Genomic DNA, 24,503 nt, shown 5'->3' on the forward strand with positions numbered 1-24,503 from the left:
GGAAGCGGTTGTCCCGGGGACTCCCGCCCCTAAGGAGTGAGGGGAGGGGCCGGAAGCACCTCTACGCTTCCCGGTTGCTAGGAGACGGGGCTTCTACACGCCACACACAGGTTCTCCGGCTTCTTTTCCTCCCTTTTCCTGCTTCAGCGTCACCGCATGCGGTCACCATGTCGGACCCAGAAGCTGACACCTTGCGAAGCACCTTTCCCTCTTACATGGCGGAAGGCGAGCGGTTGTATCTGTGCGGGGAGTTCTCTAAAGCTGCCCAGAGCTTCAGCAACGTGAGTCGCGCTCTGAACGTACCAATTACCCATCACCCCTTCTAATTCCCGGTGACACTGAGGTTCCCGTGGTGCTGGAGGACCCTATTGTTTCTATGATTCATTTGTGCCTAATTGACGCACTACTGGCACCGCTTGGCCATTTTCTACCAATTCTCACTTGCCTTCTGCTGTTAATAACCATTCTCTGCATTAACAGGGACTTCTACTTTTTGCTGAATGTTTTGTGACTCACTGGCCTCTTTCCACAGAGCAGCCTTTATTACCCTTGGAGGCTGCATGTACGAGTGGTGCAATCTCTGGCACACAGTTGCTCACAGATGGTCAGTATATCACTAGCATTATACATAACCTTAGTATGACTCGATCCACCCTGTCCTACGGTGCTAAGCACAGTATGACCCTATGAGGGAGGTTCTGTTATGAATCCATTTTATGGACGAGGAAACTGATGTAGAAGTGGATTACATGTCCGAGATTCATTGAACTGGCAAGAGAAAGGATTCAAACCCAGGCAGTCAGATTCCAGGGCTAGATACTAACCACCATACATACTCCCTCACAAGTAAGCTGTTAGATGTTCTTACCACAATTTCTTTTACAACCAATCCTTCTTATTCCAAAGGGAGTGGCAGGATAGCCCTCTAACCAGTCCCAAGACTCCCCCTAAAGTCAAGCTTCTCCACTGCTACCCAAAGTCTTTTGTCCCTTTGGCTCACCAACCACACCCTAAAACCAGAACTGGTAGGCCAGATGGGTGAAGGGTTGAGTTCAGGATCCCTGCCTCCACCCAGTCTCCTCTTTCAGGATCGCATTCCATCCTAGAGAAGCTCAGGCAGAGTGAAAAGAACACCCTGAGGGAAAATAGCTTTGGTTGAGAAGTAGCCTTCTTCCGGAAAAGCCAGTAGTTGCTTCCTGTAAAAAGTAGGTCTTAGAAAGGTGTGAGTACAGTCTGATGCCTCAGGAAGGACAGTACGTCAAAGCACCTATGATGATTTCAGACAGAAGAGAGGACATGGGGGGAAGTGTTCCATTCTCGCCTTACTCCCCAAATCACAGTTTCAGTTTTGCTGGCATTTTCATCTTGATCTCCTGAAATAGTGATTCCTTCTCAATAAGGGAGTAAAGAAGAGAGAGTTGGGGAATGGATGCCTCAAGTGGCAGGTGTCCTAAAACCCATTTCATTAGCCTTCAGAGTGCTTAGCCTCACAAATGTATTTTGAGTGTAGTGCATCCTTTTGAGGTTTGTAGGTGAACTCAGTAGGTGCAAAAAATTCCTAAGCTTCTGTCACCTGAGTGGACCGGAGGAATCCGAGATGTTTTGGGGGAAATTCCATATATCCACAGAGTGGTATCTGCATCTCTCTCAGCCAGTCGCTTCCACAACAGCTAGTGATTTGACCTTGTCCGAGAGGAGCTACGTGCAGACAGTCAAGTTGGCGGAGCGAAGATCAGTGTTATGCTGCTTCTGGTCTGATCAGATCCAGAGACATGTTTGCTGGCCTGAGGAATCCCCTGGAAGCCCTGGCAGGAGGGTTTGGGAGGCCCTTTCCGGTCCCGCTTCTACCTCGTGCTGCCTGGTGCCTGTCGACCTGGGTGGTTCATTTCTTAGGCTCTTCACCTTCAGAATGGAGATAAGAACTGTCTGGTTGCCCGGTCCAGATGCTTCCTGAAGATGGGAGAGTTGGAGAAATCCCTGCAGGATGCTGAGGCTTCGCTCCAGGGTGACCCGACTTTCTGTAAGGTGACTTTACGTATGGGTGGGAGGACTTAGGCTAACCAGATTCCCTAGGGTTTGGTGCCGTTTTCTCGCCTTAGGTCACTTATCTAGTTACCTGCCCCTGCATCCCAACCTGGATCCTCAACCCAGGACCCTCCCTGTTCCACCACGCCTAAGTCCCATAAAGCCTTGTCTGTCCACCTCAGTTTGACTTCTCTCATTTCAGGGGATTTTACAAAAGGCTGAGACCTTGTACACCATGGGGGACTTTGAGTTTGCGCTGGTGTTCTATCATCGAGGCTACAAGCTGCGGCCTGACCGAGAATTCAAAGTTGGAATTCAGAAAGCCCAGGAAGCCATCAACAACTCAGTGGGAAGTGAGTGACCATTGGACCTGTGCCCTTATCCAGGGAGGCTCTTGGAATCCTTAGGCTTGGAGATACGAGTGAGCAGCCACCACCAGGCCTGCAGGGAGCATGCTTGGATTTAGCTGCTGCTGATTTTGTTGGAGATTAGGAACTGTCTACCCAGAGGACCAGCTCCTGAGCCACTGTGCTCAGCTCTGCAACTTCTGGTTCTCCTCCAAGCCAGATGAGAAGGCTGTTCACATTAGGCCTGTCTTTGGCCTGGTTTCATAGGGTAGGTTGGGGTTCTGAGCATAGCCTGCCCTAGGACCTGGCCTCCTCTCTTACCACATCTGCACCAAGGACTGGACTTACCTGTCAGGTTGGTGGCAGGTTGGTGGCAGGTTGGTGGCAGGTTGGTGGCAGGAGGAGAGCACGAGTTTGCCTCCTTGGGTGGGCGGCAGAGTGTGGAAATGCCTGGGGATAGAGAGCTCCTCCAGTGCTTAGGGACTGCCTTCCTTTGGAAATTTGGCGGCCTTGGCCTTGGGCTAGAGGGGGGTGCCCAGCTCTTAGGAGGCTGTAATTCCTTCCAAGCACCCGGGTACCATTAACCTGCTGGGCTCACTCAGAGCCAGCTTTGCCACAACCTCCACCACCCCCTGCCAAAGGCAGCCATTTCTACATAAAAGTAGGGGATAGATCATGCCTGAGGGCCTGGCAGACCTGAGCCAGACTTCTCTCCTTGCAGGTCCTTCTTCAATTAAGCTGAAGAACAAAGGGGACGTCTCCTTCTTGAGCAAGCAGGCTGAGGTGAGGGCCTTGGTTCTGACACCACAGCCTGCCCAAGGAGAAGCCCACATGGGCCTGAGCAGCACAGGTCTCGGTGGCCTTCTTACCTGGGGACGGTCAGCTCCTGCCCATCACGGGCGGCCATGGGATTCTGCCCCGGCCCCAGAGCGGTCTTGTTCCCAGACTAGACACACTCCGTGGTTCTGGGTGCACAGAGAGGGCCCTGGAGGAGATGTCTGGGATCATAGACTCTGGGGCCATGACTGGGTACTCTGTGATCCCTGTTGAGGCTCTGTCGGGTGTCACTCCATCTTCCCAGAGTATGAAAGCCCAGCAGAAGCCTCATCCCATGAGACACCTCGTACACCACCCCAAGATAGAGTCCAAGCGGAAGGGCTCGTTGAAGAGTGAGAAGATTGTCCGCCAGCTCCTGGGCGAGCTCTACGTGGACAAGGAGTATCTGGAGAAGCTCCTTTTGGATGAAGGTTTCAGACACTTTGTTTGCGACAGGGAACTTGGGGCAGAAGAAATCTGGGACGGGTGCTTAATGCACGAGCGGGAGACAGAGCCTGTCGTGTAACATGAGCCGATATGCTCCTATGGACAGGTTTTCCTAGCGTTCTCATTTACAGATGAGGAAACTCAGGTGCAGAAAGGTTAAGTAACTCACCTAAGGTGGCGCATAGGTAAACAGTGGACTTGAACCTTAAGACGTCCAATTGCAGAACCAGTGCTCTTGGCATTATGGTGCCCTGCAAGGGAACACCAGAGATGTGGGTCCTTGGAGGGGCATCCTCTGAGCCTTCAATTTGTACAACGGGCAAAGGAATCTAGCTGGGACTTGCTGGGGGGAATCCTCCAATACTAGTACTCGAGTGTTCTGAAACCTCATCTGGTCTAATCCCCCCTTTTATAGATAAGGAAAGAGAGACCCTGAATGGAGTAACTTGTCCAAGGTGACAAGCAAGTTCATGGCAAAGTTGGCACCAGAGGCTGGCCTCCTAACCTCAGGTCCAGCGCTCTTTCCACCTTACTGTGCTGGCGGTGGCAGAAAATAGGGCAGAGCCTTGAAATGAAATGGGAGGGTGGGAGTCTTGCCGTTAGCTGATAAGCCTAAGCAGGATTCATCCTTGAGTCAAATGCCTTTTCTCCAGAACTGACTTCCTGAGGGCATCTGCAGAACGCCCTGCAGGTCTGTGTCTCGAGCAGCTTCGCTGCTGGCCCATCTCTGAAAGAGGCCTGAAAACTTCCTTCCCTCCAGAGGATCTTCTGTGGAGGAAGGGGTAGCCTGAAAGTTATCCCCAAGAAGCCCTGCAGTTTTGCTACCAGCTCTAACCTCGGATCAGGCAGGCGGGCAGAGCCTGGGCACACCCCCACTCCCCCACCCCGGCTCCCAGCTTGCACTGACCCACTGGCACCTGGGGAATCACTTGGCACTGGTAACCTGGACCAGGTTGTGCATTCATACTTAGTCTTCTCAGAGGACACAACCTGAAATAAGGGAGCCCTGCGGGTTGGGGTCCTTTCAGAAAGCTATCCGCCAGCTGCGCCCTCTGCTAGCTCCTTCTATCTTGCCATAAGAGGCCTGTGCACTGAATTCGGCACCCTGGGAGTGCCTGGAAAGGGGGCTCTGGCCTCACCTGGGTCCACATAGAGCTACTCTGTCACCTATGTGCCCTTGCTTTCTCCAACTCAAAACAGAGAGCCCCACAGGGGCCCCCGCAGCAAGGATCCCCAGCCAAGAGGAGGTAGCTCCCTTACATGCCTGTTCTAGTTGATTTCTCCTCACACCCTTCTCCCCAGACCTGATCAAAGGCACCATCAAGCACGGCCTGACCGTGGAGGACCTCATCATGACAGGCATCAACTACCTGGACACCCGCAGTAACTTCTGGAGACAGCAGAAGCCCATCTATGCCAGGGAGCGGGACCGGAAGCTGATGCAAGAGAAATGGCTGCGAGACCGCAAATGGCAGCCCTCACAGACAGCCCGCTACATCCTCAAAAGCCTCGAGGACATTGACATGTGTGGGTAGTGTTCTTGGAAGGGTGAGGCCTTTGCCAGGCGGTGGAATGCAGCACTGTGGGCTGAGACCCTGGTTTTGCTGGCCTGTGGATGGTATCCCCTGTGGGGAGGTGGGTTCTCCCCTCAGCCTGAGGAGGCTGCTCCCGCCTCCATGTCCCCTGTTCCCCTTCCTAGTGCTGAGCAGCGGCAATGCTGAAGGGAGCCTTCAGAAGGCTGAGAAGGTGCTGAAGAAGGTGCTGGAATGGAACAAAGAGGAGGTGCCCAACAAGGATGAGCTGCTTGGAAACTTGTACAGCTGCATAGGGAACGCCCAGATTGAGCTGGGGCAGATGGTCGCAGCCCTGCAGAGCCACCGGAAGGACCTGGAGATCGCCAAGGAACAGTGAGTGTCCAGGAAAAGCTGAGCGGCTGAGGCCCGTGGGCCTGAAGACGAGGGGGACAGGGGCCGTGCCTGGCCTTTTGCCAGGACTGCTGGAGGGTGAGCTCCTAGGACCGAGGCTAAGAGGCGGACCTAGACTGTCAGCTTTTTCGCCACAAAGAGGAAGGAAGTGGCCCCAGATGCCAGAAAGCTCCCAGAGGTTTGGCTCTGAGGGGTATTTCTATTCTTTATTTTTTTAAGTTTTTATTTATTTATTTTGACAGAGAGAGAGAGAGAGAGAGAGAGAGAGAGAGAGAGAGAGAGAGAGAATCCCAAGCAGGCCCCACACTGTCAGTGCAGAGCCAGACTCGGGGCTCTATCTCACGAACTGCAAGATCATGACCTGAGCCGAAATCAAGAGTGGGTGGCTTAACCGACTGAGCCACCCAGGTGCCCCAAGGGTATTTCTGTTCTTAAATCATCTCAACAAGCATATATGAACCCCAGACTTGCCACATGTTGCTAGCATTAAGAACACAGCAGTGACCCAAAATAAGGGTCATCTCCCTACAGATGTAAAACAAAAAAATGACATAGCTAATAAATGGTAATTGTGGGACGTGTCACAAAGGAGAAGTACAGGACCCAGTGCTATGAGGAGTATATTCCAGGAGGATAGGACTGGGCCCTGGGGAGCACACTTGGTCTGTGGGAGGACCCTGAAGGAGGCCAATGGAAGCTTGATGCTGGAGAGCACAGAGTATTGCCAGGGGAAGAGTGACCAAGAGGAAGCCAGGCCAAATGGCAGAGGTCAGATCGAGCAGGGTCTTGGAAACTATGGTGCTGACCAAGAGCACGGGGCTCTAGAGTCCACCTCACCTGGGCTTTGGAATTGTACCTCGCAGCCAAAACCGCAGCCGTGGGGCCTTAGGCAAGGGACTTCCCCTGTCCCAGCCGGGTGTCCTCTGTCAATGGGCATAACAGTAGCCCCTTCCTGATAGGGGGGAAGGAAGAAACCATGCAGAAGTCCATGTAAAGATCTCAGGACAATGCCAGGTATCCATAATAGTACGAATACCAGCTATCAGCTCTTCCCAAGACTTGAGGGTCCCTCTCAAGGTGCCATCAGTTTCCAGTCATCCTGAATCTAACCTGTAGAGCCCTCCATGACGTTCCCCTGCTCAGTTCCCATTTGCCCACAGTCTGAGACTCTCTCCCACCTCCCATTATCCATTTCCGGTCACAGGTCAGGGGCTCGGCTGTCTCTGCCTCCAGCTGCTTCCACACCTCACCTCCAGCGACCTGCATTTCATCCCCCAACCCTTCTAACCCTGTTGACACACTGGCCTTGGCCCCTTGTTGTCTGCAGGTTCAAACCACCTGCCTTCACTTGGCACCCAAGGCCTCTTGTGAACCCACTTCTGCATAGCGCTCCCTGTCACTCCTCCATTTGGGTCAAACCCTATTTCTTCTTCTTCTTCTTCTTCTTCTTCTTCTTCTTCTTCTTCTTCTTCAAAAATCTTTTAATGTTTATTTATTTTTGAAAGAGAGAGAGAGAGAAAGAGAGAGAAAGACAGAGTGCAAGTGGGGGAGGGGCAGAGAAAGAGGGAGACCCAGAATCTGACGCAGGCTCCAGGCTCTGAGCTGTCAGAACAGAGCCCGACGCGGGGCCCACAAACCATGAGACCATGACCTGAACCGTAGTTGGATGCTCAACCGACTGAGCCACCCCGGCGCCCCTGGGTCAAACCATATTCCTTGAAGGCTCCTGCCTCCCACCCTCTCCTCACTCACCGGAGCCCCATGTGCTATTCATTCCCAGTTCATCTCTCACTGGCCTTTGCGTGCTGAGCAGAAGTATCCCATAGCGGCTGTTCTGGAAGTAGAAAACAACCCAGCAGCTTTGGAGACAGGGCCGGGTTTGATTCCCAGGTTTGATTCCCGGCTCTGGCACTCCGAGGCTGTGTGGATTTGATTAAGTTGCTCATCTCCTCGGTTTGCTCATCTCTGATGAAGGCATAATAATACCGACTCAGGGACTATGAGGATGAAATGAGATATGTATTGACAGTGCCGTGAATCCAGCTGTCTCCCAGGCCCTGAGGACTTACTTATTACCTTTGCTTCTCACCACCCCTCCCTCCCAAGCCCCAGGCCCGCATAGCCATCCGAATCCCAGGCATTTTCACTTGGGTGTCCCACAGGAATCCCAAATTTAACATGTCCAAAGTGGAACCCCTTATCTTCCTCCCCAACCTCTTGCTCCAGGGTTCTCTGTCTGCAGGGATGGCTCTCTTGGCCACTCAGTCCCCAAGAAGGAGCCCAGGCAGCCTCTCAGATTCCTCCCTCCCTTCCGTGCTCATGCCCAGCCAGCCTACGTCTTGTCTGGGCCTCCTTCTTCCTGTCTCCTCGGTATTTTTCCATTTCCCTCCCACAGCTCAGTCCAGACCCTCCTCATTTCTAGACTGATTCCTCCATCCTGGATTTCCTGGAGCCCACCTGGCCCTTCTGTGCAAAACAAGTCCAGTCGTGGGTCGGGATGAAGTTCCAGCTCCTAGTTCTGCTCAGCTTGGTCTGCCCTTCCTGACCTGACTTGTCCTGGCCCCAATTGACCTAGTTCTCTCCAGGCCCCTGGGCATCTTGGGCCTCAGCCAGCACCTTGTGGCTCTGTTCCTGCAGCCCCTAAAGAGGACTTCCTTCTCTCTAGCCAGCACTTTCTTTATCAGCTCCCTCCTTCCCAAAACAAAATTTTGTTTATTTAAGACAATTTTTTCAAGTTTATTTGTTTTGAGAGACAGCGAGCATGAGTGAGGGAGGGAGAGAGAGAATCAGAGGCAGGCTTCATGCACTGTCACTGTGGAGCCCAATGTGGGGCTTGATCCTGAAGCGCGAGATCGTGACCTGAGCTGAAATCAGGAGTCCACTGCTTAACCAACTGAGCCACTCAGGCCCAGGCACCACCACCCCCTTCAAATTTTAAATGTGTGCCCCCTGGGTGATATAGAAATCCCCCTTTAATGTTCCCTCTCCACACTCCATGTGGATCTTGGCTCCCCTTGGACTTTGGAAGGGACTATCATATATCCCTTTCCCTTTCCAGCAGCTGCCACTTAGTGGGCATGTGATAAATGCACGCCAAGTGGCTAAACAAATAGAGGTGTTCTTCTGATAATGTTAGGCCCTTTTTAACACCCATGAAGGGGCCTCCAGTTGTGAGTTCAGGTCATCCCTCGTTGTAATCAGCAATGCCCCACATGTGCCTCCCACCTCCAGAGCCTGCCAGCCCTCATTTCTCCCTTCAGACACTCTAGATTGCATGCTTTATCATTGCTATTATTTCTTGTTACACGGTATTATGAATAAGTTAGCATTCATTCATTCATTCATTCATCACACCATAGCAGAGCACCCTCTCTAGAAGGGGGAGGCTGCCATCGGGGGTGCCATCAGAGCAGCAGGTGCACAATGTGGGTGAAGGTCCAAGGAGAGGCAGGTGGGAGCACTGGCGGGAGCTGAGGGGGCCTCGGAGAGGACAGGTCAGCCAAGTGGACCAGCGGAGAGGGAGGAGGGCACCCTAGGTGGAGAGAGAGAAGCAGCAGGGGTGGAAGCTGTGGGGGATGGGGCAGGACCTATGGGGAGTGGCAGTCTAGATCCCATGCTGAAGAGGACTGAGGGCCGAGTCTGTTTTTACACAAGTACTAGTGGGAGTGTGGTACTTGGTCTAGAGCTCTGTGGCACGGAGAGGAGAACTTGGAAGTCCCCCCCTCCTCCCCCACTCCCAGGACCACACCCCCCTCACTTCCCTGGGGTCATCTAGACATGTGGCCTTCTGGCCCCTTTGCGATATCTTTACCTGTGTATTTCTGTACATAAGCACATACCTAGGATTCTCAAAACAAAAGCAAGTAGTTTTTATGGTTTTTAAAAAGCATGTGCCTTGGAAAGGGTCTCGTCCTTTAAATGGCTCCAGAGAAAGGAATTTCAGCACACAACGTACTTTCTTGCACTGTGTCCCTGTGGGCAGACATGCAGGATGTTCCATTTTTGTCATCATGCACAGCAATACAGTGCAACTCGGTGCTTTTGTGTGCATGTTTCTGCGGGGAGAGCAATGGCCTGATGAGATGTGCATGTTTGAAAGGCAGGCTCTGTTCACACTGGGGAGAATGAGTCCAAGGTGCCAAGTTTCATGGGGGACACAGGAGCCCGCTGGATGGCAGGGCCTTGGGTGAGGATGAGGGAAAGAGTGGGAGGAGATGCTGGGGGTGACGGGAGCATTGGAGGAGGGTTTTCTTATTTTCTTTGTTGGGGAGGAAGTTTTTGACAGATCAGAGTGTTCTTATGGTGGTGATGGTAAAGAACCAATGTAAGGGGAACAATTGTGTTTTTCTTTATGGAAATATCTTACTCTCTTTTCTGTTGTTACAGGAATACTGTACACAATTTAAACAATATGGATAAATAAATAGTTTTCCTCATACTCTCATTTCCCCTGGGTAATCACTGTTAATAGTTAGACTTACATACTCTCAACTTCTTTTTTTTTATTTAAAAAATAATTTTTTTTAACGTTTATTTATTTTTGAGACAGAGAGAGACAGAGCATGAATGGGGGGAGGGTCAGAGAGAGAGGGAGACACAGAATCAGAAGCAGGCTCCAGGTTCTGAGCTGTCGGCACAGAGCCCGACGTGGGGCTCAAACTCATGCACCGAGAGATCACGACCTGAGCCGAAGTCAGACCCTTAACCGACTGAGCCACCCAGGCACCCACCTCTCAACTTCTTTTAAAAATGCCCATTAAAAAAATTTTTTTAATGTTTATTTATTTTTGAGAGAGAGAGAGAGAGAGAGAGAATAAAGGATGGGCAGAGAGAGAAGGAGACACAAAATCCAAAGCAAGCTCCAGGCTCTGAGCTGTCAGCACAGAGCCCGATGTGGGGCTCGAACCCACGAACCATGAGATCATGACCTGAGCCGAAGTCGGACGCTTAACCAACTGAGCCACCCAGGTGCTCATTTTAGGTGCCAAAAAATGGGCACCTGGGTGGCTCAGTCCATGGAGCATGCAACTCTTGATCTTTGGGTTGAGTTCAAGTCCCACGTTGGGTGTAGAGATTGCTTGAAAATAAAATCTTTAGGGGTGCCTGGGTGACTCAGTCGGTTAAGTATCCGGCTCTGGATTTCAGCTCAGGTCCTGATCTCACAGTTCATGAGTTTGACCCCCACATCGGGCTCTGTGCTGACAGTGTGGAGCCTGCTTGGGATTCTCTCCCTCTCCCTGTCTCTGTCCCTCCCACGCATGCTTGTGCTCTTTGTTTTTCTCTCTCTCTCTCTCAAAGTAAATAAATAAACCTTATTAAAAAAAAAGAGAGAGAAAATCTTTTAAAAAATGCCCACTTTTTATTCATTCACTTCTTTTTTGGTGAGTGAAAATAACACACGCTCATTCTTTTACAGATCTGAAGGGTAGAGTCCTAAGCCATTGTCACTGGGCCAGAACCAATGTGTTGGCAGGGCTGTGCTCCCTCTACAGGCTCTAGGGAGAATCTGTTTCCAGCCTTTTCCACCTTCTACACTTGTACTCCGTGCATTGAGCGTAACTCATCCATGGCTCCTTCCTCCATCGTCAGGCCAGGGGCACAGCATCGTGCCTCAGGCCTGCATGTTTATTTTTGGCACAAACAGGGCAATAGACCTAGTATATGCTCCTATAATCTGACTTTTTTTTTAGGTTTATTTATTTAGTTTGAGAACGAGACAGAGCAAGCAGGGGAGGAGCAGAGAGAAAGAGAGAGAGAGAGAGAAGAGAGAGAATCCCAAGCAGGCTCCATGCTGGCAGCATGGAGCCTGATTCTGGGCTCGAACTCACAAACTGTGAGATTCATGACCTGAGCCGAAATCAAGAGTCAGATGCTTAACCGACTGAGCCACCCGGGTGCCCCTATAATCTGGCTTTTTAACTTAATATGTGAGGGACTTTTTTTTTTATATACACAAAAATTGCCAGCACTAGGGCACTGGTTTAGATTATTTCTGATGTTTACCATTATAAAGAGTGCTTTAAAGAATGCCCTTCTCCAGGTAAATTCCTAGAAGGGAAATTGCTGCATCAAAGGACATGTGGTAAGCTCTTGAGTGATTATTCTCTGGAAAGATTCCAAAGGTGTTCATTCATGGCCACAGGGCACGAGAGGGCCTGTGTGCCACAGCCTCTCCTCCTGGATATCATCCCTCCAACCCACCCTGCCCGAGTCCTGGAGGCCAGAGGCCCTGTCTTTGCTTCTTTTCAATTCCTACAGCTCGAAGAATGGCCAACTTCTAGTGAACAACTTATTCTGCTTCTTCCCCACAGTGACCTTCCTGATGCTAAGTCAAGAGCCCTTGACAACATCGGCAGGGTTTTTGCCAGAGTTGGGAAATTCCAGCAAGCCATCGACACGTGAGTGCTCAGGGCTGTCCTTGCCCCACCCTCGGGCCAGGATTCCCCACTTCCCACCAGACTCCCAGCCGGGGGCCAGCATGCCAGGCAATGAGGCATCAGAAGACCCAAGTTTGGCTCCAGGCTCTGCTAGGTGACCAGGGGCAAGCCGTTTTGTAAGCTCTGAGGCTCATTTGTTAATTGGCTGGAATCAGCATCTTCTCAAAATTTCCCAGTGACAAGAATCCCCTGCAGTACAGGTATATGAATACCTGTCTCTGCACTGGAAATTCTGATTCTACTGGTCTGGGTTGGAGCCCAAGAACCTGGTTTTAACAAAGCCCTCCAGATGGTTCTCACCTTGGGCAAGTTCAGGAACTGCCTGACCTTGAGGATCTCTCCTGAGGCTCTTCTGTGACTCTGGGAAGTCAACTCGCTGGGAAGGGAGGCTGAGTTCTCCAGGTGGCCCAATCACTGAAGTGTTGATGTGCAACCCTGGGCCAACAATCTGCTCCAATGGGGCAGCTCAGCCCCGGGGAAATTCCGGAGAGAGCCTGGCCCGCCTGGCGACCAGCCTGCATGGAGAGGTTCCACGGGCCCATTCGCTTAGCCCTGAGAGCAGCTGTCCTACTGGTGCTCAGTGCTGGATCGAAATAGACTCGTTCACCAGGACCCTGTGCTCCAGGCAACTTGGTTTCCTGAATGGCCCCTGGTGTCTATGTGCCAAAAGATGGAGGAGTTTGAGAGTTCACCCACCCATGTGCATCTTTTTATAAGAAAATGTTTTAGGAGCTCTTGGGTGGCTCAGTGCATTAAGTATCAGACTCTTGGTCTCAGCTCAGGTCATGATCTCACGGTCATGAGTTCATACCCTGCATTGGGCTCTACACCGGGTGTGAAGCCTACTTTAAAAAAAAAAGGAAAGAAAGAAAATGTTTTCTAGTAAATCTGTGCTTATTGTTAAAATATTAATTTGGAAAATATGGAAAAGTAGCAGAAAAACTACTCAATCTCACCCCCCGAAGACAATGATTAACTCTAACCTTGCTCTTACTTTATTGAGGTCTCGCGTTTTTTTTAATTCTAATCTTTTCTCGGTATTGATTTTGTCTTCTGTATACTTAATGAGATTCTTCAATGTTATTTTTATGTTATTTTTAAAGATAAAAAAATTTTTTTTTATGTTTTATATTTGAGAAAGACAGAGACAGAGACAGAGACAGCCAGCAGGGGAGGTGCAGAGATGGAGAAAGAATGTGAAGCAGGCTCCAGGCTCCAAGCTGTCAGCACAGAGCCCCATGTGGGGCTCGAACTCATGAACTGTGAGATCATGACCTGAACTGAAGTCAGATGCCCAAGTGACTGAGCCACCCAGGCACCCCTTAAGATTTTTAAAAAATGGTTATTCATTTTTGAGAGAGAGAGAGAGAGAGAGAGAGAGAGAGAGCATGAGCTGGGGAGGGGCAGAGAAGAGGAAGACACAGAATCCCAAGCAGGCTCCAGACTCTGAGCTGTGAGCACAGAGCCCGACGTGGGGCCTTGAGATTATGACCTGAGCCGAAGTTGGACAATTAACCCACTGAGCCACCTGGGTGCCCCTATGTTATTTGAAACCCAAGTTTGTAAACATTATCTCCAATTGTATCAGATTCGATTCCGTAAATGTACCAAAATAGCTTTGTTAGTTTGAAAATATCTTAACGCTTATGGCTCCATCCCCGTGTCTGAAAGAGCTGGTAGTTGGAGCACAAGTTCTGGTCTGCCCCGGGAAGGAGCCCTGGCCTCCTGTGGCCGAGTAAAGGGTTTGGGTGGAAAGAGCCGACCCTGGTTCTTCGTGTTCCCAGGTGGGAGGAGAAGATCCCTCTGGCAAAAACCACGCTGGAGAAGACCTGGCTGTTCCACGAGATCGGCCGCTGCTACTTGGAGCTGGACCAGGCCTGGCAGGCCCAGCATTACGGCGAGAAGTCCCAGCAGTGTGCTGAGGAAGAAGGGGACATCGAGTGGCAGCTGAACGCCAGTGTTCTGGTGGCACAGGCACAAGGTATGGGCACAGAGAGGACTGCCCTACCTTTCCCAGCCCTCAGGGCCCACTGCCATGCCATGGCCAGAAGCTTTACCGTCAATGTATCCCTGGCCAGGTTAATTTTTTTAAATGTTTATTTGTTTAAAAAAATTTTTTTTAAATGTTTATTTATCTTTGAGAGACAGAGACAGAGCACGAGTGGGGAAGGGGCAGAGAGAGGGAGACACAGAATCCGAAGCAGGCTCCAGGCTCCGAGCTGTCAGCACAGAGCCCGACACGGGGCTTAAATTCACATACCGTGAGATCATGACCTGAGCCGAAGTCAGATGCGCAACCGACTAAGCCACCCAGGTGCCCCTTAGTCTGGCCAGGTTAATTCTGACTCGGAGGGTGGACGATAAACCCCTCCGTTTTGCCCAGCGTGTGGTAAGTGCCTTCTTTAAGCTAGGCTCAGATAGAGCTCGGGGCACCCCGGAAGCTGGCCCTGCCGTCGAAGAGCTCGGCCACAGACCAGCATAGCACTGTGCCATCGTCAGAAGAGCGCCACTTCCCCCAGCCTTGGTGCTCTGTGCACATGCATTCTAGCACTTACTCACCATGTGAGCCAATGATGAAGGTGTTATCTTCCTCATTTTGCAGACAGTGGGTGGGAGGGGTAGGGGTAAACGAGGCACTGAGTGGTTCAGCAGGTTGCTGAGGGACCTTTACAGAGTAACGGAAGTATTCTGAAAGTGGGTCATGGGGATCATCCCACGCCTCCATAAAGTTGCCAAGAATCACTGAACTGTGTACTTACAAATGGTGCGCTTTATAATATGATAGTCACATCTCAATGAAGTCGTAAAAAGCAAGCCAGCAAGGGGCAGGGGTGAGGAGGAATAGATGAAACAAGATCGGTGGTAGCTTGATCATTGTTGAAGCTGGGTGAGTAGTGGGGGCTCATCAAACTACTCCATCTACTTCGTGTATATTTGAAATATTTCATAACACAAAGTTGAAAAAGAAATGGCTGCAGGTCACGGGTTAGGACGCAATGAAGCCGCGACCAGAGCTCAGTGCCTGCCCCAGGTGAGCAGCTGATCCCCAGTAAGGAGGGAAATGCAGCGGGTGCTATAATCAAGGGCATCATCATTCACTCACTCGTACTGCAAATACTTCCTTGGCACCTTCTAGGCACCAAGTTGGACATACAGTAGGGATGACCACTGGTAACCGTTTCCTGCCTTCATGCCCAAGGAAGTCACTTTTAAGCAGAAACCTGAAGGATGAGAAGGCACCAGCTGCTCCGAGAGCTGAGGACAGAGCTTTCCAGCCAAAGGGACAGCATTTAGAAGCATTTAGGAGTTCGGCTGATTTAAGAAGCTGGGGGAGACCAGTTCCAGCTGGAGCCCCTGGGGGCCGGGGGTGGGGGTGATGAGGGGCAGATCCACAGGGCCTCATGGGCCTCATTTACAAATCAGATTCTTCCCTAAAAATATAGGTAGAAACTTCCAGTGGAAGCTTTAAACTGGGGGAAGGTGTGATGACTGGAGCTTTTCCTAGAACTCTTTCCTTTTCTTAGGAGGTCATGGTATAAGCTCAAGGGGAAATGCAGTGTACCCATCAGAGCTGACATTGCCCTGAGTCGACTCTCGACTCTCGACTCTTGACTCACTTGCCCCCGAGGGCCGCTGGGCCCCTCTCAGCTTCCCCACTCTGGGATGGAAAAAATCAGATGCAGCCACCTGGGAGCCACCGAGTTCTAGAGGCCGTGCAGCCCTGCGGGCAGAGCTTGGGCTTTGGGCATTCCAGGCTCAGAACCTTGGGGAGTTGGCCAGTCAGTCAGGGACTGGGTTCCAGCTCCAGCACTAACGAGCTGGGTGAGTGAGCTCAGACAGCGCCACTTCCTCTCTGGGTTCAGATCGTGCAGGTGCAGGGGCTGGACTCCAGCTGCTGGCCCGTGGGTCGCATTCAGCCTTTTGATATTTCCGTGGCCTTCGCAGCGTTTTTGCACAATTTTAATGAACATTTTTAAAATATGGATTTCCACTTCTGGAACAATCTTAAGTTGGGAGAAGATGGGGTTGTCCCACTGCCCTGGAGTTTCCTCTCTGACCTCTCTGAATGGCCTGCTGTCCAAGACTCAGGCTCCTAGGTTCTGGTCCTTAGTGGTGAGATGGCCCAGGAAGGTGATGGAAAGGGTGGTGCTGGCCAGTGATGCTGCCTGAGGCCTGGGGCTTCTCACTGACCCCGGAAGCAGCCAGGCAGCTGCACTGTGCAACACACAGTGTCACAATCTACCTGTGCCGTGCCTCCTCCCTGCTTTCCAGTCAAGCTGAGAGACTTCGAGTCGGCCGTGAGCAACTTTGAGAAGGCCCTGGAGAGAGCGAAGCTGGTTCATAACAACGAGGCGCAGCAAGCCATCATCAGCGTGAGCTGCCCACCCCCCTGGGCCCTGGCTGTGGGAAGGGGTGGGTGGGTCTCAGCCCCTAAGCCCCTCAGCCCCTCAGTTAGCCAGTCCACAGGTATTTATTACCCACCAACTGCAGGCCACATTCTAGGAGGGATAGTGGCTTTCGAATGCTTGCTACTGACGTCAGTTTATTCAGCAACCCCGATACTCTTCTTTCTTTCTTTTTTTTAAAGTTTATTTATTTTTAAGAGAGAGTATGAGTGGGGCAGGGGCAGAGAGAGAGGGAGACAGAGGATCTCAAGCAGGCTCCATGCTGACAGCCGAGAGCCTGATGTGGGGCTCAAACTCACGAACCGTGAGATTGTGACCTGAACCGAAGGCAGACGCTTAGCGCCCCTATTTCTATTTGAAATAAACAATAGAGGGGCACCTGGGTGGCTCAGTCGGTTAAGCGTCCGACTTCGGCTCAGGACATGATCTCACAGCTCGTGAATTTGAGCCCTGTGTTGGGCTCTGTGCTGACAGCTCAGAGCCTGGAGCCTGCTTCAGATTCTGTCTCTCTGTCTCTCTCTCTCTCTCTCCCTCTCTGTCCCTTCCCTGCTCTGCTCTCTCTCTCAAAAATAAACATTAAAAAAAACTTTTTTTAATTGAAGTAAATAACAGAAACGAACGTTTTACAAAACATATTTCCCATTACTATGTATGTTGATATTTCCTATTATATTCTCTTACAGTTTTCATTTTTTCTTTAATGCTGGTTGAAATCTTCTCAGTTGATTTTGGGACTTAACAGTTTGTAAAATGCTGCCTCCTCCAGGAGACAACAAGAAATACAGTGTGACAGCCTCCCGCGCCTAGACCCGCACTGCTCACTCTCATTAAGGCAGCCGCCTGCCACATGCTATTTAGATTAAAACACATTAAGAGTAACTAAAATGTAAAATTCAGTTTCTCAGTCACACGAGCCACATTTCAAATGCTCAGTAGCCACATGTGGCTTGCAGGTACCACATAGCGCAGATCTAGAGGATTCTCACGGTGGTGGAAATTTCTGTTGGATAGTGCCGGCCTAGACTGCAAGCTTCAGGACGCAGAGACCAGAGGGGAATCCAGGGAAGCCTGCAGGTGCATCAGGCTGGCCACTGCTCCCAGAACCACTCCAGGCAAATACACACCCTCAGTAGGGTCTGCGCACCGACAACACAGGCAGTTTGGCATGAATCCCCTGGCCTCCCCACCTCCCACTGCCCGCCTAAGCTGCCCCGTGTTGAAACTCCAAAGCTACGACCAGCAAGCACCTGGCTGGACCCCAGTAAGCATCTGCTGGTGTGAATTAAGCAGGGCCACTGTCCCGGGGCACCTAGGTGGCCCAGTTGGTTGAACGTCTGACTCTCGATCTGAGCTCAGGTTTTTTATGTATGTATGTATGTAAGTATGTATGTATGTACGTTCATTCTCTAGAGAGAGAGAGAGAAAGACAGAGTGTGACTGGGGTTGGGGCAGGGAGAGGCAGAGACACAGAATCTGAAGCAGGCTCCAGGCTCTGAGCTGTCGGCACAGAGCCTCGATGCAGGGCTCAAATTCACAAGCCGCGAGATCATGACCTGAAGTCAGACGCTCAACTAACTGAGCCACCCAGGCACTCCTATCTCAGCTCAGGTCTTGATCTCAGGGTGTGAGTTCAAGCCCCAAGTTGGGCTCCATGCTGGGCATGGAGCTTACTTAACAACAACAACAAAAAGCAGGGCTTTGTCCTTGGGGAGCTTGCCCCCGTGGTCAGGAGAGGCCAGGCATGGTAACTAGGGGTACCACGAAGGGCATGGGTGGCCTTAGGGACCAGATTGAAGGTTCAGGCACTCGCGAAAGGGAGCAGGGACCCTGGGAAGTGACAGCCAAGGATGCTGCAGTTGGAGGCAGGCCTCATTCTGGGCTTCGAAGGACCAGGACAGCAGGGTTTGGCTGGGCTGAGAAGGGGTGAGGGCTCTGAAGGCACAGGAGGCCATGGGCACTGAGGAGTCTGTGGGAGGCAGAGAAGAGGTCCTGGGACTGGGTACACGGGGTGGCTCACTGTGGTAGGAGTAGGGCCAGAGGACCCTAGACGGTCAGTGGACGAGCTTTGACTCGAAGGGCTGGGAATGGCAGAGGAGAGACCTGATATACTCGGTTTTTTAGGACGTGAGCTTGTGGTTTGTGAGGACCCTGGTGGGACTACCCCTTTCCTGTCAGGGGGAAATTGCTCCCAAGAGAGTCCACCATGAGGCAGTCTGTGCCCTCCCTTCACCTGTCCCAGGGCAGCTCAGGCCCGTCATACCTCTGTCTTCTTCCTCTGTTGGGGGGTCAACTCCCCAAATGTGCACCTTGCCCTCCAGAGGAAGAGCTCTCCAGTCACACTCATGATTTCTCCCACTTGATGTCCTTCTGTGCGATTGCCCTGCAGATGGAGCTTGACAGTTCAGTCCAGTAAATGTTTGCGGACCACTAGCTGGCTCTGAGCTGCCCAGCCCAAAGGTGACAGCTATGGTCCTGGCCCTCGGGAAGCTTGCTGTCAGTGGGAAGGTTAAGACAAAAATCCCTATTCTTGACCAGTGCTGCAGGGACCAGGGGATCTGGAGTGAGAGAGCCCAGGGCGGGAGGCAGGGCTGGCCTTTCCCATCTTGGAGGGTCTGGGGTCGCCTTGAAGGCAGGGTAGTGTTTTGAAAATGAGAGGCACGGGGAAGTCTCGGCCCTAGGTGACACCTCAGGAGACCAGGTCCCTGCCGCCTCACCTTCCTGGACTGGCAGCCCTGGGCAGGAATGTGTACTAGTGGGCAGACCAACGCTGAACAGGAGCATCCAGGCCCGTGGTCTTTCTGTGGATGGTTCCCACGTGCTTACTGCTGCTCTGCCCGCAACAACACGCACACAGGCTGAGGCCCAGGCCCCTGGGGGAGCTGCAGATGCCCCGGAAGCCCCTCTGAAGACAGGCCAGCACCCCAGCCCCACCCCCGGTGTGTTTCTGAGGCCTCTCCATGGCTCACTGCCTTGCTGAGTGCTTAGAGGCTTTCCACTCTACACTGGCTGAAGCCAAAAGAAGCTTTTGGTAAGGAGGTCAGAATGAGCAGAGACAGCTCCCAAATACACAGCTCAGCCCAAGGGAGGTGAAGTCCGAGTTCCCCGCAGTTGTATCCCCTGTATCCCCTGTTCCCCGCAGTAAGTATCCCCTGCCACTTAGTGTGGGTAATTCCAAGTCCGGAAGTCTAAATTAGCCCCAGGGCAGGAGTCTACAGAGGAGCCAGGGGACAAGGGAGGGTGGCAAGGCTGGTGCAGAGCCTTGCCTGCTGGGGAGGGGGCCTGGGTGGAGAAAGGGAGCTGCTGGTGCCAACAGGGGTTAAGAGAGTTCACCGGGGGGGCGCCTGGGTGGCTCAGTTGGTTAAGCGTCTGACTTCAGCTCAGGTCATGATCTCACAGTTCGTGGGTTCGAGCCCCGCGTCGGGCTCTATGCTGACAGCTCAGAGCCTGGAGCCTGTTTCGGATTCTGTGTCTCCCTCTATCTCTGCCCCTCCCCTGCTCACACTCTGTCTCTGTCTCAAGAATAAATAAACATTAAAAAAAAAAAAGAGTTCACCGGCTCCTCTCCACCCACAGGCCTTGGATGATGCCAACAAGGGTATCATTGAAGAGCTGAAGAAAACGAACTACAGGGAGACACTGAAAGAAAAGAGGGAGAAAGGTGAGTGCCAGGAGGTAGCTTCAGGATTCTCTTCTGCCTTCTTTTCTGTCAGTCCTCCGCCGCACTTTCCAGCAGCTCCTCCAGTGCCGGGTTGGCACGGCCCACTGAGCGTTCTGGCTGCGGTGCCCCCCCTCCCTCTGCAAACCCCAGGCCTTCCCTGAGGCAGGAGAGGCAGGCGGTCCAGCCCATCTGGGGGGGGGGGGTCAGAGCCCACACCGTGTTCCCCGAGAGCCCAGCCCTGTATTTCTCCAGTTGATTCATCAGATATTTGTTAAACACTTGCCATGCACTGGGAAGGTGTGGGATTTGGGGGAGACAGAGGCTCAGCCCCTGCCCCAGAGGAGCCCACAGCCCGGGGGCGAAGTCAGGCGATTTGAGTTGTCAGCAAATGGGCTCCTGCGGGGCAAGCACTACTGACTGGGAGGCATCGCTCTTCTGTGGGCACCAGCAGAGAACTCCGGCTGTCTCTGGGGAGTGCGGGAAGGTTCCAAAGAGGAAGAATCATCTGCTTTAGGCTCCAAAAGATGCCCAAGGGCTTTCTAGGCATGAGGAGGAAGGGGGAGGGCACTTCTGGTGGGAAATAGCAGGGGCGAACACACAGCAGCAGAATGACAGCAGCTTACGCTGTAAGCACACTTACACTTTGGGGGCTCTTCCTGCATTCCCGCACAGGGTTAAGCATCAGACAGGAAGGATCTGGCTCAGTCCTCACCACCTTAGGAGTAGCTACTGGTTATTTTGGGGAGGCAGTGGAGGCTGAGTGAGGTTGGGTAACCTGCCTGGGTCACACAGCAGTCTGACTTGGAGCCACACTGTCCCCTGCTGCATCACACTGCTCTCCTGGCTGGCATGTTAAGGCAGGGGCCAGGTGAGGGCACGCAGGAGTCTGGCCTCCAGGGAAGCCTCGAAAACCCCCCTTGAAACCCCCCCTCGCCCATCCCCCAGCTCTAGGAAGGATTGAGGGAAGAGGAGGTGGCTGGAACCCCAGGCCCCACGGTAGTCAGCAGGGATGGGCCCCAGGGGGGTGGGGTGATGAAAGAGGCTGTTCTCCATTCAGTGCTTCCTGTGTGCCAGGCCGTCCTCTAAGGGCTTGATGTGAGCTGACTCTCCTGATCCCTTCGAGAACACTATGAAATAAGCATTACTGGTTTTATGGATGAGGACACAGAGGCAGAAGGGTTCAAGTCCCACCGTGGCTTTCAGTCTCAGGCAGCCTGGCCCAGAACCCATACTTCTACCCACTTTCTGCCTCCCCCTCTGTGGTGGTGTATCATTGCAGCTCCATCTCAGTGACACGCAGCCAGGTCTGCTCTCCGTGTCCCCAGGAGGACAGAGCCCCCTCCAGACACCAAGGCTGAAATCCTCTAGTAGCAGCAGCAGGAAGCTGGGTGTGAGGTTTCTGGGCACCCAAGCAGCCAGATCACAACCCTTTATTATCCAGAGCCTGCCATATGGTGGCTGGATCTCCCCAGGGAGGGAATCTGCCCCTGCTCCCACAGGCCCTTAGAGCTGCTCTCAGAAGCCGCAGGGGCAATCGATGTGAAGAGATACAGCAGGGAAAGGGGAGATGCACCTTGCAGCTTCCCATCCCCTTGGCGGGCCACGGCCACGTGCCGGGGAAGGTATCCTGAAAACCCATTGGGAAGGCCCTGGGGCCAGCGGCCGGGTACTGCTTGGCACTTCCCTCCGGGAACAGCAGGCGGCAGCATTGCACATGTCTTCACCACCAAATGAAGGCCTTTTCCCTGCTGTGAACTTTGGGTATTGGGGTGGGGGGGGGGGGGTGTGCTTGTAGGCATCTTAGAGACCAGGGGCTTCCAGAAAGAGAATATGGAGGAACTCAGGAGGGGATTGTGACTTTTCTCTGTAGCTCATAAAAACATGGGGCAAGGATCACTTTGGTCGTAAACATAGCTCTCCAGCTGAACTTCCTGCTAACAGTCTGCTCATATTTTGATAGGGAACCTCCCAATAAATGATGAATGTGTTTCCCAGGGACAAAGAGAAATGCAGAATAAGGGTGCTGGAGAAAAGAACCCCTCTGTGATTTTCCAGTTCCTATGTTATTTTTAGTAGGGAAAGAGAATGTGCTCCGAGGGCAGACCGTCCTGGGTTCAAATTCTGGTCCTGCCATTTATTTATCTGCAGTGTGACCACTGGCTATGATTTCTGTCATCAGTCTCGGGTCCTTTGCGAACTTGAATCACTGACACTATGCAATTCCATGACAACCGAATGGTATCACCTCTGCAGCTCACACGATGTCTGGAACAGGGCTGGCGCTCAGGAAACAATGATCCCCTTTCTCTGCTTTTGGAAAGGCGTGCTATCTCTCAGAAGCACAGGCCCCTATAGGTTGAGGTTCACCCAGGCCCAGAGATGAACAAACTTTTACTTTTCTTCCCTCCTATTTCCTGTTTTTCAGAAGAGGCCATTGCATTGGAAAATAAGATCATGATGGTAAGGGAGAAGGAAACAATGAGAAGAGAAAGAAACGAGCCTGAGAAGGTGATGAAGCATTGGGAACGAGAGCCAATTGAGAACGAGAAAGAGACAGAAGACAAGTTGTCTCAGGAGATTCTGAGGATCACAGCAACTGGACAAGAAGAAAACGGGCAGAGAGAAGTAGGGGGAGCCCGTTCCTTTCAGAGAACAGGGCTGGGTGCCACGGGGCAAGATTCAAGAGACGTTGCCAAGAAAGCATCCGGAGAAGCAGGCGCAGAAAGAGCGGGAAATGTGAGCAGAAGGGAATCGAGAGAAATTTACAGGAGGCCTTCAGAGCTGGACCAGAAACTCTCAGGGGACTTAAGCGGAAAGGAGTCGGAGGGACTGGAGAGGAAAGTTTCAGAAGCCAGCAGAAAAGAGTCACAAGTAGAGCAAAGGGAACTGGGAGGAACAGCAGAAATGACCACAGCAGAAGATGCTGAAGAAATGGAAAAAGACAAAAAAGCAGATGAATGAAGCAGTCAGCAGCTGGCATTAGAATCAGGGGGCTTGTGTTCCCAGGGGCTGTGGGGATCTTAAACTGGACTTTCGAGCTGAGATTTGTCTTTAACGGGAGAACATGGGGCCTAGGCTCCGCAGGTCACTTCTGCCTAATTCTGTTACTGTTTTCCCTTTAAATAGATACCTTTCATTCTTACAAACCCCGAGTCTGTCATTTAGCCTCCCTCCTCTCCCACAAGAGCCTTAGAGAACGAATAACCCAGCTCAACCCAGCTCAAGGTACCGTATTCCAAGCGAAACTCTGACCTGACCCTGACCAGGTGACAAAACAGACCCCAAGCAAGGGCTGACCCAGAGCGTGTTCAAGGTGGGACGGGTGGTCCTCTCCCCCAAGCCCTGTCCAAGGACCGCATGGAAGAAATGAGAGAGGTGCTAAGAAGAAAGGGTTTCAGGAGGGTGAAGAAACAAGTAAGCTCCAAGGAACCAGGCTAACTTAAAGACGGGAATAGAGGTATGTCTGCCCAGGCACCGGCCATCTGTTCATCTTGCTGAGTGCCTACTGTGTTCAGGGCACTGTGGGAGGCTTTATGGAAGAAATAATGATGGGACAGCCTCAGCCGTCACAGTGAGGAAGCCCTACTTGTAAACCCTGAAGCCTGGAAGGCAGAAAGAAGTGAATGCTGGCACTGACAGGGGCACTGTGTTCTAGAAACCCAGCTGGAGAAAGTTCCTGCCCAAGTGCAGGGAGCAGCCCCAAGTAGGAGTGGCAGCTTGCCTGCACCTGCACCACTTCCGGGCGGCATGGTCAGGTAAATCAGGCTCCCGCAAGCTTGTTTCCTCCTCTGTAGAATGGGTATCTGTCTCCCGGGTTGGTGTGAGGCTTCTAGGGGTGCTTAGCAACAGCACGGGAAGCTCTCAAAAATCCAACCGAGCTTTCAGTGGCTTCCCAGAGGTGGTGGTGGCTGAACAGCTACCTCAGGGGATAAGCTAGGATTTCACTACGTTATCCATCTGTCCCTTGGCTATTGCCATCCTTGTTCCATTTCTGCAGTCCTTGTAGGCGTTAGGGCTGACGTGACGCTAGCTAGGACCAGGCCCCGACTAGGGTGAGGGCGAGTGAAGCATTTCAGATGCAATTTTTCATAAGGTGCCAAGAAACTCAGTAAGCGACATAACAGTATTTTAACATAATATTGTAAAACACACAAAAATTAACGCAAAACCCCACGATGAATAAAATACCAAAATTTTAAATAAAGACAGGATCTGCCTTTGCCCTTGCACGACCCTGCCTCCCTGGCTTCACCCTAATCCCTCTGTGGGACCAGGGAAGGGTGACTGCCTCCCTCTTTCTAGAGCTCGGCTGGAACTCTGGAGGACACAGGTGCGCCGCGGCCCAGCTGGGCGCTGGGCGGCCGCTTCCTCCCGCGCGCAGTCAGTTTCGGGTTTCGATTCGCCGCGCCTGCGCCGAGAGCCCCGCCCCGGCCCGCCCCGGC

At 52.2% G+C, this 24,503-nt stretch overlaps 1 protein-coding gene across 3 annotated transcripts; it reads left to right on the forward strand.

Annotated features, from left to right (window-relative positions):
• Positions 1 to 23,246, forward strand: ODAD4 (outer dynein arm docking complex subunit 4). Of its 3 annotated transcripts, XM_042967017.1 has the most exons (13): positions 1 to 281; positions 533 to 604; positions 1,894 to 2,025; positions 2,228 to 2,378; positions 3,094 to 3,155; positions 3,454 to 3,619; positions 4,938 to 5,162; positions 5,335 to 5,542; positions 11,872 to 11,958; positions 13,782 to 13,978; positions 16,270 to 16,370; positions 19,977 to 20,061; positions 22,487 to 23,246. In XM_042967017.1, exons 1-13 carry the CDS (start codon positions 168 to 170, stop codon positions 23,020 to 23,022), a joined length of 2,136 nt encoding a protein of 711 aa, XP_042822951.1. In that variant the 5' UTR covers positions 1 to 167; the 3' UTR covers positions 23,023 to 23,246. The 3 variants fall into 3 exon arrangements, with proteins under 3 accessions (XP_042822951.1, XP_007087712.2, XP_042822953.1); XM_007087650.3 differs by lacking the exon at positions 533 to 604 and having other exon boundaries at positions 5 to 281; positions 22,487 to 23,242; XM_042967019.1 differs by lacking the exons at positions 533 to 604; positions 16,270 to 16,370; positions 22,487 to 23,246 and having other exon boundaries at positions 92 to 281; positions 19,977 to 20,060.
• The last annotated feature ends 1,257 nt before the right edge of the window (positions 23,247 to 24,503 follow it).

This window comes from Panthera tigris, chromosome E1 (genome assembly GCF_018350195.1).
Source record: "Panthera tigris isolate Pti1 chromosome E1, P.tigris_Pti1_mat1.1, whole genome shotgun sequence".
Classification (NCBI taxonomy): Eukaryota; Metazoa; Chordata; class Mammalia; order Carnivora; family Felidae; genus Panthera; species Panthera tigris.

Bases quoted from the DNA above. Each gene is read 5' to 3' on its own strand.
- ODAD4 (XM_042967017.1), top strand. From the start codon at position 168: ATGTCGGACCCAGAAGCTGACACCTTGCGAAGCACCTTTCCCTCTTAC. The intron at 5,163-5,334 runs GTGGGTAGTGTT...TCCCCTTCCTAG, and splicing joins CCTCGAGGACATTGACATGT to TGCTGAGCAGCGGCAATGCT. The intron at 20,062-22,486 runs GTGAGTGCCAGG...CCTGTTTTTCAG, and splicing joins GAAAGAAAAGAGGGAGAAAG to AAGAGGCCATTGCATTGGAA.